The sequence below is a fragment of the Nyctibius grandis genome, chromosome 29, assembly GCF_013368605.1.
Source record: "Nyctibius grandis isolate bNycGra1 chromosome 29, bNycGra1.pri, whole genome shotgun sequence".
Lineage (NCBI taxonomy): Eukaryota > Metazoa > Chordata > Aves > Nyctibiiformes > Nyctibiidae > Nyctibius > Nyctibius grandis.
This window is the reverse complement of record NC_090686.1, coordinates 1,059,597-1,076,991: the sequence shown is the minus strand read 5'-3', so window position 1 is coordinate 1,076,991 and position 17,395 is coordinate 1,059,597. Positions and strand designations below refer to the sequence as shown.

Sequence of the window (17,395 nt, the reverse complement as noted above, 5' to 3'; positions counted from 1 at the left end):
TTAAAATTGCTTGCATACAGTCTGGGTGCAGAGCTGAGCAGGAATGGATTGCTCCCTGCTGGTGCTTGCATGGGAAGGAGACTGCTGAATTCACAAGAGAGGTTTGGGACATAAGTGCTCCCAGCAGTTCCCCAGCATCAAGCAATTGGAGATGTGATGTGAGGCCTTGAGCAGAACTTGCAGACCTGGATGCTGTGACTGTGGCAGAAGTACAGGGTGAAGTCAGAGTCCTTCCAGAAAACAGAGCTCAGGGATGAAGATGCTGCATCTGACACTTATATGGGGAAGAGAGGAGCCACAGCCCTCCCTCTAGCAAACTCCCCTCAGCCAGCTGCAAATCCCTCCTGGGGATTATTCCTAACTGAGCAAATTCCCACCATCAGGTACTATTTCCTGAGGGAGATACAAGCTATGGAATATGACAGTGTCTGCAGGGTGACACATTCTCCTACATGCACAGGGTAAGGGATAGAACTCCACTGACTACAAAATCCATGTATTACCGAAGTCCCAGTAAAGGATTCAGCCAGGGCAGGACCAAGAAAGAAAAGTAGCATTGGGAATAGGAGCAAAAAACTTTTCTCTAAAAGTGTGAGGAGCCTCTGCAGCCAGTCCAGCAAGCCAAAGAGTTTTGTGAACTTGCCTGGCTGCAAGAAAGCTGGTTTCTTCCTCCTCCTCTCCCACTTTGCAAGGCTCTTGGGAAAGTGATGCTGATCAACTCCAGGCAAGGAGGGAACCAGTTCAGAAGAGCTGGAGCTGTTGAGACCTCAGCACTCCCTTTTTAGCTGGTTGCCCTTTGTGAAAGGGAGATGTGGGGAGTTGCATGGTTAGATCTGGAGATGCTATTCTAAAGCAAACAGTAAATATTCATCTCCTGGATGGTGGGTAACCACAGCTGGTTTGTAAAACTTTCCACAGCAGGCAATGTTGTTCCCTGCAGCTCTCCCCTGGGGATTCATCTTCCAGGAGATTCTCCCATTGCTCGTGGGCAGTTTTCTGTAGCCCAGGAGAACATAATGCAAGTTAACAGTAACTAGCGGGAGAGGGCTGTGTATCACAAGGGGCTCCTTGGGCAAGGTAGCATGGCCTGATGCACCTGTCTGCTACAAAACTGATTGGGAATGATCCCAGCCAGCATGCTGGGAGAGGTGGGGAGGGAAATGATTCAAAATGTCTATGGTGAAATCTTGCCTTTATTATCTTAGTCGCTAACATCCCACATATTTCAAGGAGACCAGCATTTTACTCCCACGATCCAAAGACAAAACAAAATAAACCTTGGTACTCTCAGCCACAATGTAAAACTCTGCTTTATGCAAAATAGCATCCTAGCCTCAAAAAGTGGCTAAACATTCCTCCTTCTTCCTTCCTGGCTCAAAGCTTTGTATCTGTATTGCTGAAATCTCCTGTGAGTTCTGCTGTCCCAACAGCCTGTAAAAGCAATAAACATCTCTCATCGCTTCCTCCCATCTTTTTAACTTCTCTTTGGACTAAAGCATTGTTTCCCTCCCAGACTACACTAAGATTACTGCCCAGATGCTACACTAAATGTAATGTTGTATTATGATAAGCATACAAACATTATATTAAGCACAAAACATAGGGAAAATTCTTGTTGGTTATGTCCAGTCGTACTGGTGATTTGGTATGTCCAGCAGCTCAATATGAACTTTTTCTCTAAAGAAGACTTGAAGCAGAAAGAAACAAAAGAAAAACACTCTCTCTCTCAAAAAAAAAAAAAAAATTCTTCTCAGTGGGGAATGCCAAAATTATCCCTCCAGAATGCCCCTATATCATAATTAGTTGCATTTTATCAGAATTTAACAATCTTATTGCAGCACATAGATACATACACCTAAGAGAAGGCGATTAGGCCTGGAGCAATGCACCACTTTTTCGATGATATTGTTTGCCAGGTTTGAGGTTTGCCATGCAAATACAATTTACAATATTGTTGCAAGTCAAGTGTGCTCACAGTCTCTGAATTATGTACACTTGCAGGTGAATGAACAGTCCTACAATTGGTATTTTCATAGTTTGTTGTTCCTTTGTGTCCAGAAGTGGTAAAAACGTGTCTTTCTCAGAAACTGCTTCCATTACAGAGAGAGGGGGGGTGTGTATTACAGAGAATACACCGGGCTTTCAGCTTGAATGATAATAGAGCTTCACATCACCCATTTATTATCATTTGCAGTCATTACTGGACATCCGAACTGCTCCTAACCCCAGCTCCAGAAGAAGAGAGGACGTTCAGATATTTTTCTGGTTATCATTCAGCAATGCTGGTTTTAGAATAAGGATCTGCATCCCAAAAGGAATAGTCCGCTATATAAAATACTCTGCACTCCTATAAATGCAACTAAATGTTCACAAACAAAGCTCCCTGGAGAGCAAAGCCCGTGAGTATGTGTCTGCAGTTGCTAACACAGTGCACCATGCCCCAGGAGGCAGTGGGATTTTTCTCCTTCGTGGGTTGGCACCAGATTGAATTCCTAAAAATTCAGCAATTTTCCCTTCCTCTTCTGCCCTGTCTTCAAGTGCTTCTGTTTTGTTCATGCGAAGAAATTTATGAAACTTCATTCTTGCTGTATTCCCTCCCTGCTGACTAGGGCTACAGAACACCTGGAAGAAAAAAGAGACAGTGTTGTCTGCATGATGGGTGCAGAACGGTGACCAAAGCGCGAAGGAGATCCCATGGGGTGGCTGTCCAGATTTGAACAACCCTCTGCTCTTCAGGCAAACCACAGGTGGTCTTACGGTGTGTGCATTGAGTGCCTTCCTGATAGGCTTTCGTGCAGCATGAAAGTTGGGTCAGGAAAGTGGGGAGCAGCTGTCCTCTCTGAGGAAGGCAGGGGGACCTGAAACAAAACAAACCCCTCCCTCCTCTTAAAGAGGATGGTTGTCTTAAAACCATACTTTTTCCTGGGTTTGTTTAGTTTTTGTTTTTTAAAGCTGCTGTTGTTACAAGTAATCCCTAAGATCCTTGTTGCTGGAAAACGTTTGGAGGAATTTGTTTATATTCCCAGTGTGTGTCTTGCACGCATTTCACAGCATACTGTGTATGATCTTTTCTTGCTTCCTCCTGTATGAAGAGTTTTCTTTGCTGGTTGAGTGACTGTTTCCTATAGTAACAAAACAGATAAAAAAGGAAAACCCTTGTTAAACCACAAAAACTAGCAAGGGATTTTGTGTAGTGCCTGAAATGAACTTTTAACTCATTTCCAGTTAGAGAAATGAGTTTAGTCAGAAAACCTTGTCTCATTGCCATAATGCCACTTTCTGCATACATACTATCCCCTACTTTTTTCATTTTCTCCCTTGTACGTTCTGTGTGCATGGTTTATCTGTGCACTTCCACTCCCCTAAAGGCTCTTTCCCAATTACTGGATCACGGCTGCATCCCTCTGGGTAATACACAGCCCATGCATCACAGGATGCATCAATAACCTCACTTTACAGTGATTTGGGAGAGAGGAGAGGTATGAATATCTGCTTGAAGCTGCTAGATGCCTGCGAGAAGCTCAGCGTAAAGCTCTGAGCAAGACTCCACCCAGTACTAGCTACCGTGCAGCATTATTGCAGTGTGGTCAGGATTCAGGTGTCATGCTGCTGGAAAGCAAGAGGTTTATGCCGGTACATGAACCTCTACTTCACACAACAGTGATCACTTTGTATTATTTAACTTTCCTGTTGACTTTTAGCTTGCGAACGCAGATGTGTTGCCATTCAGATGCTCAGCTAGGCAGAGTTATGTGCTCTTGGCATGGGACTGAGTGTCTGAATGGAGGGTTTTGGCACTAGCCTGTTTGGAAGAAAGCTGTTTGCCTGCTCATGTTCTCATTAGTATCTGAGCTGATGAACTACATTCTTCTGCATTTCTATGTTCCTAGATATAGATCTGGCTTCTCCCTTCAGTCTGGGCTAAATTCTCAGCCAAATCATTGCGCGGGGGGAGCTGGCTGGTGAGCCCTGGTCTGCACAGCTGAATTCATGCAAACACTTGGAGAGCCTGAGGTGCACTGTCTGCCTGATGGCAAGTCCTGCAGACCCTGTGAGTGTCCAGAAGAGTTAGCGTAGTTTGCCATGATACAGTCCGCGATGCTTTCAAGAGTGAACTGCTGCTACTGATTTACAGTAGCAGAACAACACGCAATGGTAGTTGGGCCTCTGCCAAAATGTCGGTCTCTCCGTAGCCCCTCCTCATAAATACCTTCGCTGGTTTTAGCTTGTGTTGCTGTGTTAGCTCCAGCCCAGAGAAAAACCTGCTCCTGAAACCATGCTGTCACTCTTCTATCACTCTTTCCGCTCCCAGCAAACAACCACCCTTGAACTCCTTTTGCAGCAGGTAATGTCAGCCTGCTGCCACTGTCCCTCACTCCATCTGGGAAGCAGAGACGTTTTATCTGCTGCAAGAAGCTTCTCTCTGCATTTTGCTTGGCCTTTTCTCCTGGAAGGAAAACCCATGTGCTCTCTCCACACACAGGAGCAGGCTTAGCTCTCAGAAGAGGTGGTAACTGCATTCCCCGGAGCAACTTCCACCTCTGCTACCCTCTGTGCATTGCCTTTTCACACTCCATTCAGGAGCTGGTCTGTCCCGCCTCACCCACTGTCAATCAGAAATAGCAAAGGAGACCAGGCAGAATTCGAGTGAATGAACAAATTTTGTCTGCACTTTTACATTTTATTTCTCCGCCTAGCTGTTGGATGGTTTTGCTCTATGTGTGTGCGCACAGAAAGGGCTCTTTCTAAGCACATCAGCCCCAGATGATTGCTTATTAATTTGAGCTTTGGGCTATTTTGCTCTCTTTCTTCCCAAGAGGATGCTGTTCTGGTGGGATGATCCTGGTGTGCCACCTAGTGATTGGACTAGTCTCTTGGCACACATCGCTTATCATGGGCACTGAGTGCACGTATTTTGGCCCCATTTGCCCACGGTCACCTGGATTGCAGGTAGCCTGTGGCAATGCCTGCAGCCCCTCTGCTGTGCTCAGTCTGGCCAGGCAGGGAGGGTCCCACTGCACTGCTTTCCCCTGCTTATTCCCACTTTCTGGCTCTTTTCTCCCATCTTTCTACTGTAGCGTCTGCCTTCTCTCAGAGGTAGGCAAGGAATGGGGGCAGACCACTTGCTGATATGCTGGCTGCCCAGCTTGAGGGTCACCCGTGGCCCATAAGCTAATCGACCAGGCAATATTTTTGCACAGCATGTGAAAATTTAGCATTCTATACATGGCAAACAAGTGCATTTGGGGAGTCTAGAAAGTTTAATGTCTAGTATTAGCTGCCACGGTACTGCATCACACTTCATAAAACAACTTCTGAACTATTCGGGCAGATCAAAGCTGGTACCAAGGCTGGAGCTGAGGCCTTCCTGGGAGAGCTTTGTGTCTGCTGCTCGCTCCCCAGGTACCCATGGGCACTGGAGGTGATGGGCAGGGTGGAATGGAAGAATGCACTCTGCAGAGGAGTGCATCACAGCCAAACTGGTGCACAGGCAGACTGACCTCCACTGCACTCCTGAAAACTGTCCTCCGTTTCCAGGTGCAGCTCCCCAGACGTCTGACCTCCCGCCTGGTTTCTGCAGTCCCCTGGGGCATGGGAGTTGTAAAGAAACTCCTTTCAGTTTACAAGCATCTTAGCAGGGCAGGTTCAGACCCTCCCAAAAGTTCAGTTCCTGGCATTGTACCCTTCCCTAGATGCTGCCAGGGAATCCAACTGGGTGCTGTGTGTAGTTGCAGCAGCAGTGTGATACACACAAGTGCTGAAAAGAGACTGAACTCCATTACTGGGCCTGCTATGAGTCATACAGCAAAATTATACTGTAGAAGTTGGTAGCTGCTAAGTTAGTAACTACTGTCTCAACTACTCAACAGAAACTCAATTGCAAGTAGAAACATGGTGATGAACAAACTGACTCCCACTAGATGATGGGGCAATTAACAAAAGGTGAAGTGTAGGAAGTCAATAAACTTTGTCAGTGTAGATCTGCGTTGGAAGTCAAGGTAAGCAATTAACTCTCCTGAAAGCCAAAAGGGTTTATTTCCTTTCCTTGTAGGGCAGCCACCAGTAAGGAGTCTCTCTGAATGTTGCGAGCTTTCTGATCGCAAACTTTTTTCTCATTCTCAGAGCAAAGGTGTGTTCAGGCAGGAAAGTGAAGCTGCTGCCTGGAGGCTGGGTTTGGGGCTCTCTGCCTTTGTCAGCAGCTGTGAGCGGCTGAGGCACCCCAGCCATGTACTTCCACTCTTAGCTGTACTCGAGGCATCCTCTGGAAACACAGCTTGTGTTTCCCTGGGTTCTCTTACCAGTGCCATTCCTCCTTCAATTCCACAATTAATTGTCCTTAAGTCTAGAAGCTTATTAGAGCCTGGTGATGTGGTTTTATCCTCTCCTTGTAAATTGTTGATCTTATCACAGTATTGCGAGGTGATCTGGGATATGACAGCAATGGAGAGAAGTGGTTATTTTATTCAAGAGAGTTCAAGCTTTGATTCAGCCTCAAGTCATCGTTATTATCAGTTGATCATCGTATGCAAGTATGTTGTCTTTCTGGCTGGGGAGATGGTGGAGGTGAACATGCAGAGATAACCTTCCCCTCTTTGCACACAACAGGCCTCTCTCCCTGCCACCTCTCAGCCACAAGATCCCACAGGACAAGAGGTGCAAGCTTACTGCTGGCCTCTTGTTTTTATTGCTCTGCAATCCACAGTGATGATGGTTTTTTTTTTTTCTTCAATTGCACTATTAAAGCTAAGTGTTGGTGTGAGGGTAGGGGCTCACTCACTACAGCCAGCACTTAGGGAGATTTCTGCTGCAGGATCCTCACTGCTGCAGTCGTTATCCTGTAGTTAACCAAGGCTTCACAAATATTGTAAGTGTGGTAGCAGAATCCGTACCTGTCCAAACACTGCCTGGGGCAGGGGTTTATACAGTTGCAGTGTAAGAAAGGGGGTTAACATGGACACTGCGGGGCAGGAGGCACCTCAGCTGGGAAAGGTGCCAATGCTTATGAAGCCTTTCCCTGAGAGGGAGGACGCTGTTTCCTCTTACTTACTCTTATTTATTCTTTTAAGAGAAGAGCTTCTGCCAGTACCTGGGCAATTACTAGAGGACTGCAGCACAAGCTGGGGTTTCATTGCTTTTAAAGAGAAGCCAAATTAAAGGAGAGCTCATGCTGTCTTGGCCCTGCAAAGTGAGCCAGTAGGACTCTCACCTGCCCTGTGGGGAAGAAGAGTGTTAGAATGAGTCCTTCCCAAATATCTCCTGAGGCAGGGAAATGCAGGAGCTGGAGGCCTGAGCATTTCAGGCAGCTCATGTAGGAGGCTGCAGCAGAGCTGCCAGGGGGTAGATACAAGCTGTCCTATTCCGGCAATGTACCAGGCTCCAAGCCTCCTTACCTGCTCAGGTGAGCCTGAGGACTGAACCCCACTTTCTCTGAGAAGTGACCCTCTCTCCAGTGCACCATACATGTGGCAGAAACTGGAAACCTCAATTTTGCTCTTAGCCCTTTGAACTTGGGTGATGAGGAGATGTGAGTGCTAACTTCTGCAGCTTCCTCCTGAACAGCTCTGTGGCTGGCTTGGAGGCTGCTGGGTACCTTGCAGGGGGAGAAGGTGGTGCAGCTGTGGACGTGCTGCTCTTCCCTGTACAATAATTCTGCAGGCACGCCTGGTGCCTTTGATCCTCCAACCAGCCATGGGGGCATGGGTGAGAAATGTACCTTTCTAGGTCTTCCTCCCCCTCAGAAATGGTAACTTTGCTGAGAGCATGTAGGTCTTCTCCATGGGTAATTAAATATGACAGGAGCAAGTGACAGTGCAGAATAACAGCTTTTTACCACTGTAAAAGCACACAGTGACCCCCAAATAGCTGGGCTACTTCCACCATGGAGCCAACAGACAAGGAAAAAAAATCACAGAGGAATGGAAGACTTTGCATGTGGAAAGCAAACAGGGAAGGGGCTACGGAATATTGAAGGGTTTCTCTGCACACAGACTCTCTCATTGCACGCATGCACATAGCTTGTCCTGGGAAAGGACTGGGGAGAGGATGACCTCTCGCAGCCGGGAGGAAGGGTGGGGATGTGGGAAGAGGGGCTTGCCCTAGGGGCCCAGGAGAGCCTGAGAAATGCTCTGGTCCAGCACTCTGCTTTCTGCTGTTGGGCATGGCCCTGAGCGGAGGTGGACGTTTGGCACCACTGTGGGGTTTGGCTTCCGCTGCCCAAAACGGTCCCTGCTTAAATGGGAAGAAATAGGATGATGTTCCTGCCTTGCAGATAGAAGAGGAGAAACTGCTCTGGAGAGGGAGCAAAGGCAGGCTGTGTGTCACCTAAGCTCATCTTCAAGCTGCCCTCTCGCGAAAACACCCCGCTGTCTACCAGGAGGTAACGTTAAGCAGGTGAACAATGCACAAGTGAGAGAGGAAGAAAAAGGCGCAGCTGGCGACAGGCCCTGCCGTGCCCGTTGGGGCTGGAGAGGCGGGTGGCGGCGTGCCCGCTGCTATCGGGGCCGACATCTGGGTATCGCGGCCGGCAGCCGCTGCTCAGAGGCTCTTCAGAGCCAGCCTGGAAAAAGTAGAGTAAATAGCCTCGCCTCTCGCCCAGGAAAACACCCCTTCACCTGCGAGCCGCGGTGTGCCGGGCTGGGCTGGGCTGGGCTGGGCTGGCCTGGGGGGGGACCCCGGCAATGGCGGCCCCCGCCGGGAACTACAACTCCCAGCGTCCCCCGCGGTGCCGCTCCCCGCAGGCGCATGCGCAGAGGGCTCCCCCCTCGCGAACTCCGTTTCCCGGGAGGCCGAGCGCGAGGCCCTCGCTGCCTCGTCCCCCCCCTCGCAACGGCGCCTCGCAACGGCGCCTCGCGCCCTGTGACGCGGCCCCAGCGTGGTGACGCGCAAAGTGTGTGCCTGCCATAGCAATCGCGGCCGCCGCGGGGTGCGCGGGGCCGAGCGCAGGGGCCGGGGGCAGCAGCGGCGACCCAGCGGGGCATCGGGCAGGTACGGGGCGCCGGGCGGAGGGGGGGCCGCGCCGCGCCGCCGCCGCGCTTCCCCCGGGCCGGGCCGGGCCGGTTCGGTTGGCGGCCGCGGCCCCCTCGCCGGGCAGAGGGAGGGGGTCGCCTCAGGCCCAGAGGGAGCCGCTGTGGGGGGGCGGGTTGGCCTGCGCGGCCCGCCCCCGCGCTAGGGGGCGCCCTCCGAGGCCCCACTGTGGTGAGGGGGCGGCGGGGGCCCGGCGGGGCGCTGCGCCTCGTTCCCCCCGCGGCCTGTCACCCTCCCGGCGGGGGCGGGCCTGCGCCGCGCCGGCCCCGCCCGACCCGGTCCTCCGCCGGCCGGCCCGCCCCCTCCTCCGGGGCTCTTCTTCCTCCTGCGGCGGGGCCTGCGGAGGCGCCGCTCCGCGCGGGGCTCCGCCGGGCCTGCTCGGGAGGGGAGACTCTCTGGCTTGGGGGGGCCGCCACCCCCTTCGCTGACCTTTAAACCGAACGGGCAGCACCGGCCCTTCCTCCCGGTGGGGCCGGCGAACAGTCGGGTCCCGCCAGGAACAGCGCGACGAGCGGCTGCACGCTGGGGCCGTGCTGCGGGGTGAGAGCCGGTACGAGCTGTCACCAGCTGCACGCTTCCCTGGCGGGAGCGGCTCTCGGCGCTGCCCCGGGCAGGTAGGGCCCCCTGTTTCTCTTTCCAGGCGAGTAAAGAGGAATTGATGTTGAAACGGAGCTTTGTTTTTTTCACTTTCCTTTGTAGAGAGCAGAAGTTTGTTCCTGTTTTCTTCTGCTTGTCCTGGCAGATCAATACGTAGTTCCAGGTTTGTTTTGTCAAAGGAGAAACTCCAGGAAACTCAATAACTTCGTGGTTTATCTCTGGCCTTTAAGTGGAAAAATTTATGAATTTTTTTAAACAAATCTTTAAAGCAATATTAGGAATCTGTTCTGTAGTAGCAGCCAAACTGGAGTTCTCTCAGGGGTTAAAGTGGGAAGCTGAACAAACAAGGACTTCCCTCAGAGCTTCCCTCATGTGTGATACCAAAACATGACTTTGTTTTCTGTAGATTGCAAATATTTTGTTAGTTTGTGACATACTTTCTTCTGCAAGTGAACTTCGGCGTTGACAGTTCATTATGCTTCAGCATTAACTTTGGCATGGTTGTTTCAGACTCAACAGGTTTAGGTAAATAGCTGTCTGGTGTCTCGTCCGTTTAAAGAATAACTTGATGAGAAGGAGATTTCTTTTTTTTTTAAAAAAAGTAATGAATTCTTCACGTTAAACCATAAATATGGAAGAACATACAGATTTGCTGATCTGTTTGCTATGTATTTAACTAGATTCCAATTCATGAATTCTTAATTTTGCCTTATGGGGCTATATGGTTACATTAGACTTTTCATCTGCTTTATGTTCTCAGCCATACTTAAAATCGTGTTTAGGAACAATATGAAACTTGATTATTTAAGCTAGGTCAAAGGGTAGTTATTAGAATTTGAGTTGACTCTATACACATGGATGCGCAAATCCTCTTGTAATTTTTGTCCACGTAGGAATTTAACTGTGCAGTCTTTCTACAAAGTTGATTAAAACTGATAGTTTTTTCTCCTAAGGTGTGATTTTTGTTATGTGGCTCTTTCATTTTCCACTTAAATTGTTAAGGTATGGATTTTGCGCTTGTTTCCCAAGTAACCAAATTGTTGGTTTTCAGATTTTACAGATAGATTTATTTGCACCCAAGAGGTTTCATACTTTGAAATGCATATCTGTATTGAAGCCAGTGTGTTTGGAACCTCATAACCCTTTTCATGAACACAACACAAAATCAATAAGTGAATGACCTGTAGTAGTGTTGCAGTCGGTGTGACGCTCAGATATGTTGAGGAACAAAAGGGTGAAGCTGAACTGCTTGAACTGCACCGTGCACTTATCAAGGTTTGCAGTTAGGGGTCAGCGGGACTTGGATTTCTTTGTTGCTCGGAGGTGTCTGACTGAGGCGACTCGGGCACTAAGGTTTCTGAGACTTCAAAAACACGTGACTACTTCCAGGTGTCTGTGGCTGAATACTGCTTTGGGTTTCCCTTTTCTGTCAAACTTTTACATCTAAGTTCAGAAGAGTACAGTGCTCACAAAACCTTTGCTATGATATTGGAATACTAAGTAGTGTTTAATACTAAAGCAGTCCTGTGTGCAGCAGTGTGCTGAAAGGTGCATGTGTGGATTTTCAGTGGGAGTGTCCACAGTGAGTGATAGTTCAGATTGTAAATATTTGTCTTTCAAAGTCAAATCCTTTGAGTAAGTGCTTTATGTTTTGTTTATATCAGTTCTATTGATTCTAAATATGATATTTTGACAATAGTGTGTTTGGGAAAAAATATTCCATTCCTTAGCTTATTAGATATTCTAATTGAATTCTGTAGTAGGCCATGATTTTCAAAACTTATTAAAAACCCCCACGGATTTAAATCCACAATGAGATAACTGCTCCCTGTTCTGCTAGTTCCTGGAGAGCATTTTAAGATTGAATTTGTTCACCAGCTTGTCCAAGGGAAAGAGTGAAAGTCAGAGCTGCTTTCACAGGCCTTCCTCTCCGACTGGCTGCGTATATTTCTGACAGTTACAGTTTAGCTCATACTGTTTATGATCTTCTCCTTTCTGCAGGGTTCTTCGCTTTGATTTAAGATGGAGCGCTTGAAAAACGTGAGCGCAGTAGGGATTGCTTTGGTTCTTCTGTTTAAAAAGTCATTCACCTGCCATGATATTCCATCCATATATATTTTACTGCTAGCGTGCATTAATAAGAGAACTGTGGAAGCAGATGCTTTGAGGTAATTTTTGTTGTTCCTGCTCTTTGTGGAGCCATCTAGAATAGTCAAATTTATTTGAATAGGTTGGGAGGGATAAGCCTTTGGAATAGATGAGATGCCTTGACAAGACATTTAATTTCATTGCTGTGTACCTATACAAAGGGTGGCATTTTTATGTTTTAAGTATATTTCAGGGAAATAGTTGTGTGTCAGCACCAGATATTTAGATCTATAATGTGCTTTAAGTGAGGTAGTACTCTGGGTTTTAGGGACACCTGGGATTTTTCTGTTTTCACTTGGTTATGGCGTAGCACTGGGTGTCCCAGAGGGCAATGGGAGCAGTTCCTGTGGTCTTCCTGACTGGAACTTTGTTGACCTGTTCCAGGTATTGCTGGACCTTTCTTATTTTCTAGCTGGAATAATAAAGGGTTGTTAGGGGAAGTAAACTATTCTTCAGATTGCAGGAGAGCCTGTCCAGGCCTTACACAAGATCTGGGGTCACAAGGCACTTTTTTCTGTATCCCTTGGGCATGGAATGAAGGTGGAGCTGTCTGAAATGGTTGAATGCAGATACTGTTACAGCACTTGCATTCTGAGGCTCAGAGCAGATTTGTCTGAATGTTTACCTGTGATATTTAAAAGCACAGAAGTGCTGCTGGCAAGTGTTGTTCAGTTAATGAGAAAGGGAATAGAGCTTTATGAGCTTGGAATAGTTTTCTTTTTCAAAGGTGTTTTGCGGGGGGGGTGTGTGTACAATCTCATTATGTTTTGTTGCCTCCATTTAGGTAGTGTTTTTTCCAAAGCGATTTATGCATTTGCATCAAATTTCCCAGTCTAGTTCTGTGATGAATGAATAATGAATGCTCTAGATAAAATCATAATTACTTATCATTTAGTAAACATTATCTTTCTTTATGCTTAGGTAGGTTTTTTGTTAGCATATGCTCCCTTCATATAGTACTTATCAAAATGGTGTTCTTCACACTGGGCGTCTTGTAGTTGTAGGTTTATTTTTTCCCATAGTCTTTGGGTGATGATTTTTGGGCAGTTACTGCCAGTTTCATCTTCAGCCGGGTGATCTTCACTTCTTGTCTCCCATTTAACTAACCAGTCACAATACATTAAAGTCAGAAGCACCTATAAGACAGGAGGTAGAGCTGTAGGGTTGTTCATCTGTTCCCTGAGCGAGAAAAGGTTTTAAGCCAATTAGGGATAGCCAGCACTCAGTTAAACATGGCGATGTTTTTGGCCATGCTATGGCTAATGAAATGCTGGAAATTTTTGTGCACTTTGGACATGAAGGGATTTCTTTTGCTTTGATTTCTCCCCCCGTCTCCAATACAAGGTCAATTTATAAATTAGGATTGGATGTTCCTTCCTCCAGAGGTTACAACCCTTCACAGAAATCACAGTCTGTCAGACTGGAAACTAAGGGCAGTGTTTTGAGACAGACTGTGTTCTAGTTTGGTCTGTTAAGATTTCTAGTAGATTGTTATCAGACTGACAGAAATTGACACCTGGAAATTTAGAGGCTTAAACAGAATCTAGAGTGATAGTTCCCTTCATTAAATGGTACCTTAACAAGTCAGTCAGTACTGTAGGGGGATCTCACTTTTGAGGATGGGAAGATAAATCTTCTGTCAGCTGCTGTCTTGCAAGTAAAGGCTGATAAACCTGAAGTAATTGCTCCAGTGCTCCCTCCTGTGATTATTCTTCATTCTTACTAGAGCCACAGACTGTTCTTGGAAACCTTGGACAAGTAATGATGCGGTAACCTGTTCTGTTTCCCAACTACGGCTCTTTTGGTGATCCTTCCACTGCCCGCAGCTGCTCGGTGCCGCTGCCTCCTTGGCAGCGTGGAGCTAATATGATTCTTGGCACTTTCACTGCTGTCTGGAGGGTGTTAAACTGGAATGACACTGATCGTAATCTTGCTGCCCTAACTTTGTTGTTTCTTGAGTAAATCCCTGAGCAACAGCAAAGGGCTAACTCAGGTCTGCTCATGGAATTGAGGTAGAGTTTTAAAAAGCTTCAGTACTGAACACGCTTGTGGTTAGGGGTGCATACTTCCCATCGTGGTCAGGGTTGTCAGACACCAGTTAAGACTTGTGTTCAAAGTTGTATTTATTCTTCAGGCAAAGGACCAAAAAGAAACTTCCAACCTTGAAAGTGAAGTTCAGCAGTATTCTGTCACTTAATCTTCTCTTTCTCACTCCTTGTTGCTGAGTAATTACTTGTCTCTTCCAAATGAATATAGTGAAACTGTGTGGGATGTCTTTCTCATTGTTCTGCTTTTAATTTTTTTTTTTTTTTTCCTGTTGTTACCTCTGCCTTAGGCTGAGCCATGACTTCAGGATCTGGGCATGTGGACTCCAAGGCTGAGCTCACTGCTTTGCTTGAGCAATGGGAGAAAGAACATGGCAGCGGGCAAGACATGGTCCCTATTCTCACCAGGTAAGATCTATTAAATAAATTCCTAAATCTGAATATCTGAAGTTACTTGACAGCAGCTTTTACAAGGTTTTTGCTTGAGGTTTTTACATACCTGATTACCTCTTGGTAATTAATTTTCTTTGGTCTGGAAGTTGAACTATGAGTGTGGTATTTAAATACACACAATTTTTGGTAAGAATTTATATTGCAAAGATCTTCTGCAGATTGTCTCTAAAACATGAATTTAATTCTCTGAAAGAACAGAAGTCAGGGAAATCATTAAATAGTTGAAATAACTTTGGTGTCTTCACTTGAAGCTTGTAAAATGTTGATCAAGATCGAAAGCTATGAGAATGATGTTCCATCAGAGTGGTGGTGTGGGGTTTGTGATTGTAGTAACATTGGTCAGATTAAAAGAAAGGATGAGAGCGACTCCTTGGATGAATCAAGGGGATTATATTGAGAAGATTTTATTGAAGCCCACAGGGCATGTTTAAAGCAAAATTTTAAAACTCGATTAATTTTTTTTTTTAAACTGGATGTTGATTGACTGGCATTGTATTGTATGTGTGAGGAAAATATTCCCTGGACCAATAAATTATTTTTAGGAGATGTGTAGGTACTAGTAACACCATTAATTATAAGACATCTTTTATTACATGAGAAACATTTGCGTTACCAATTGCATTTATGGTTTCCCAAGCCAGGCCTCTCTTGGGTAAACTGATACTACTCTTGCTTTAACAGGAGATTCACAGAAATTCCACCTAACTCCTCCTTGTGCCTCTGCTGGCAGACCAGTGGCCTGCCTGGTGTATGCAGAAGGACTTACTGCACTTGTACATTAAAAGCAATCCAGGTTTCTGTACCGTGCTGCTCTGCGTTGGGTCAGACAAGTTAATGCACAGATTTGAGCTGGCACTGGGTGGAAATATCAGGAATTTGGTGGAGCTTCTTTGCACAGATGTGTGCCATGCCTCACCTAGTGGGCACAACTTCTTTGCTGTTCTTACTATGTTTTAAGAGTAGCAGCACAGAAGAGGGAGATGAACAGCAGAAAGTCAATCCTAAACACTTGAAAATGTGTAGGTCTCTTGAAAATAGTGAGACATATTTTGGTGTATCTTTGTGTATTGTCTGTTTTGTGTCTTGAAGGAAACATATGTGCTATTTCAAGGCTTTTTCTTGGCAGGCATAAACAGCAGAAATTTACTATATTGTAAGAAATCTAAATAAATTTGAAATAAACATGTCTTTTCTTGTGGTTATAGCAGCCTGGCACTTCTTACTCCCCCTCAGCTCCTTGAGTTCCCTACGTTATTTATGCCCAGACAAGTCTGATAACTCTCTTTTGGTTCTCCAAGGTTTCTGTGCGGCAGGCAGAGTGGTTATGGATGGTGAAAGCTTGGGTATTTTGGCTTTAGTGGAGATAATACAGATTTACTTAAGGTAGATAGCAAGGGGATCTGCTGGCTCTGGCAGAAGCTGGATTTCCAGTGCTTGAGATATCAATGAAAGCCGTGTGTCTGTTGGGAGTGGAGGGTTTTAGATACAGCATAAGTTTAAAAGAATTTGCTGGAAGAGGTGCTAGGAATCCTCACCAACCGGAGCTTGCATTAGCTGATGTCCTGAGGCAAAGTAATGCCCTTGGATATTGTTTTAGACTTAAGGCAGGGGAAGCTGTGGTCATGCTTGTGGGTGAGTGATGTTTTTTTTCTACTTCCTTCCACCTTCTGAGCGAAGTGGAAGAAAACTTCCCCGTGTGGATGGAGGGCCGTTCAATGTGATGCCGAGGCAGCGTATGTGAGAGTGCAGTAGTGGGTGTTTCAATAGTAATAGGACAAGAACAGCTACAGTGTGGCTTGTAGGCCACAGCTGAATTGGTACTTCCAAATGAGCTAGTTTTCTGGATTTACAAACTCTGGAGTGTCAGAAGATAAGAATTGAAGAAATTGCTTGGAAAACGTGTCAGCAAACGACAGATATTTAACATATATGGTTTTCAAAAACATTGTAAATCGAAATGATCCTGCAAGAGCATTAGTTCATAGTCTGGATGCAAGTCATGTTCAACCATTCTGGGAAACCCTGGGAGTCAGAGCCTTCGCTGCATCCCAAGAGCCTCTTTCATAAAAGGAATAAATCAGCAGCTTAACATCGTACTTTGTCTTCACAAACCAAGCGTGTTGTGGTATGGGATCCTAGAGCATCTTACACTGTTGCAATCTGTTGTAAAGGCTCAGGTTGGTCATTAATGCCAAGTGATGGCATAGAGCAATATTAGGATGGATTTATATTGTGCCTTCTAGATCACTGAGAGTCTGGCAAAGTTGACATACATTTGTGTATATCACTGCCCCTTCCTTCCCACCCCCAGGTGAGCTCAGTTTGTGGCAAGTGAAAATGAGGATCTGACTAACTTTCCAAAGATGATTGCTAGGACAGTTGTAAAGAGAAAAAAAAAATGAGAACCAGCGGGAAAGAATCCCTGCCCCTGTGTAAAAAACCCTACATCTGTCTGCAAACTCTGAAGTGGCTAGAGAACCAATATGGTGCCAAGTGAATGAAAGAAACCTGGAAACTTGAATAAAAGTTCTGTATTTTTGTGAACCATTTTTTTTTTTAAAGCCTTGTGTACCGCGTGCCTATGTTATGAGGCAGGAGTGAGCTTTGTTAGTTATTTGACTCTCCTGTTGCTTCAACTGAGAATTGACAAAGCTGTTGATCGAGATAGATTCATCCAAGTCACTTCACAAACCACGTTTGTGTGCATTAGTTAAAGGAAGGGTATTATAAGCAAGCTTGATATTTTTAAAGAGGCAGTGCTTTTTTTTATTTTGGTCATACAATTGTGACTAATTGTCTCAAAAAGCCCTGTAATTGGTGATTCACATGCCTGTTTCATATAGGCTGTGATAATGTTGTCGTCCCTGAAACCACTCGGCAGCTTCAGCTGGCACGCTGTTTGGCTGCCTACCTAAACAGGATGGACTGATGAGAATGTTGTGCTCACTCTCCGTGCTGGCTTGTCAGTCCTTTCTGGCACATAATCAGAATGCTGATTATCACCTAAAAAGACCTGACAAGTCTAGTGTGCAGCTTCTCGACTCCTCATTTGTCCCAGTTGTCTGTCACCAGGCACCCCTCAAGCTATTAGTTCTCATGGAAAAAAAAGAGGAGCTGGCAGTGGAGTA

General features: G+C 46.2%; 1 protein-coding gene across 4 annotated transcripts in view; it reads left to right on the top strand.

Annotated features, from left to right (window-relative positions):
• The first annotated feature begins 8,881 nt into the window (after positions 1-8,881).
• Positions 8,882-17,395, top strand: part of DCAF1 (DDB1 and CUL4 associated factor 1) — a 54,000-nt gene continuing 45,486 nt past the window's right edge. For 3 of the 4 annotated variants that reach the window (XM_068419972.1, XM_068419970.1, XM_068419973.1), the window contains exons 1-2: positions 8,882-8,985; positions 14,105-14,222. In XM_068419972.1, the coding sequence (XP_068276073.1) occupies positions 14,113-14,222 (110 nt within the window). In that variant the 5' untranslated portion in view covers positions 8,882-8,985; positions 14,105-14,112. Of the gene's footprint in view, positions 8,986-9,552; positions 9,639-14,104; positions 14,223-17,395 lie in introns of those variants that run through there. The other variant, XM_068419971.1, reaches the window with a different exon arrangement.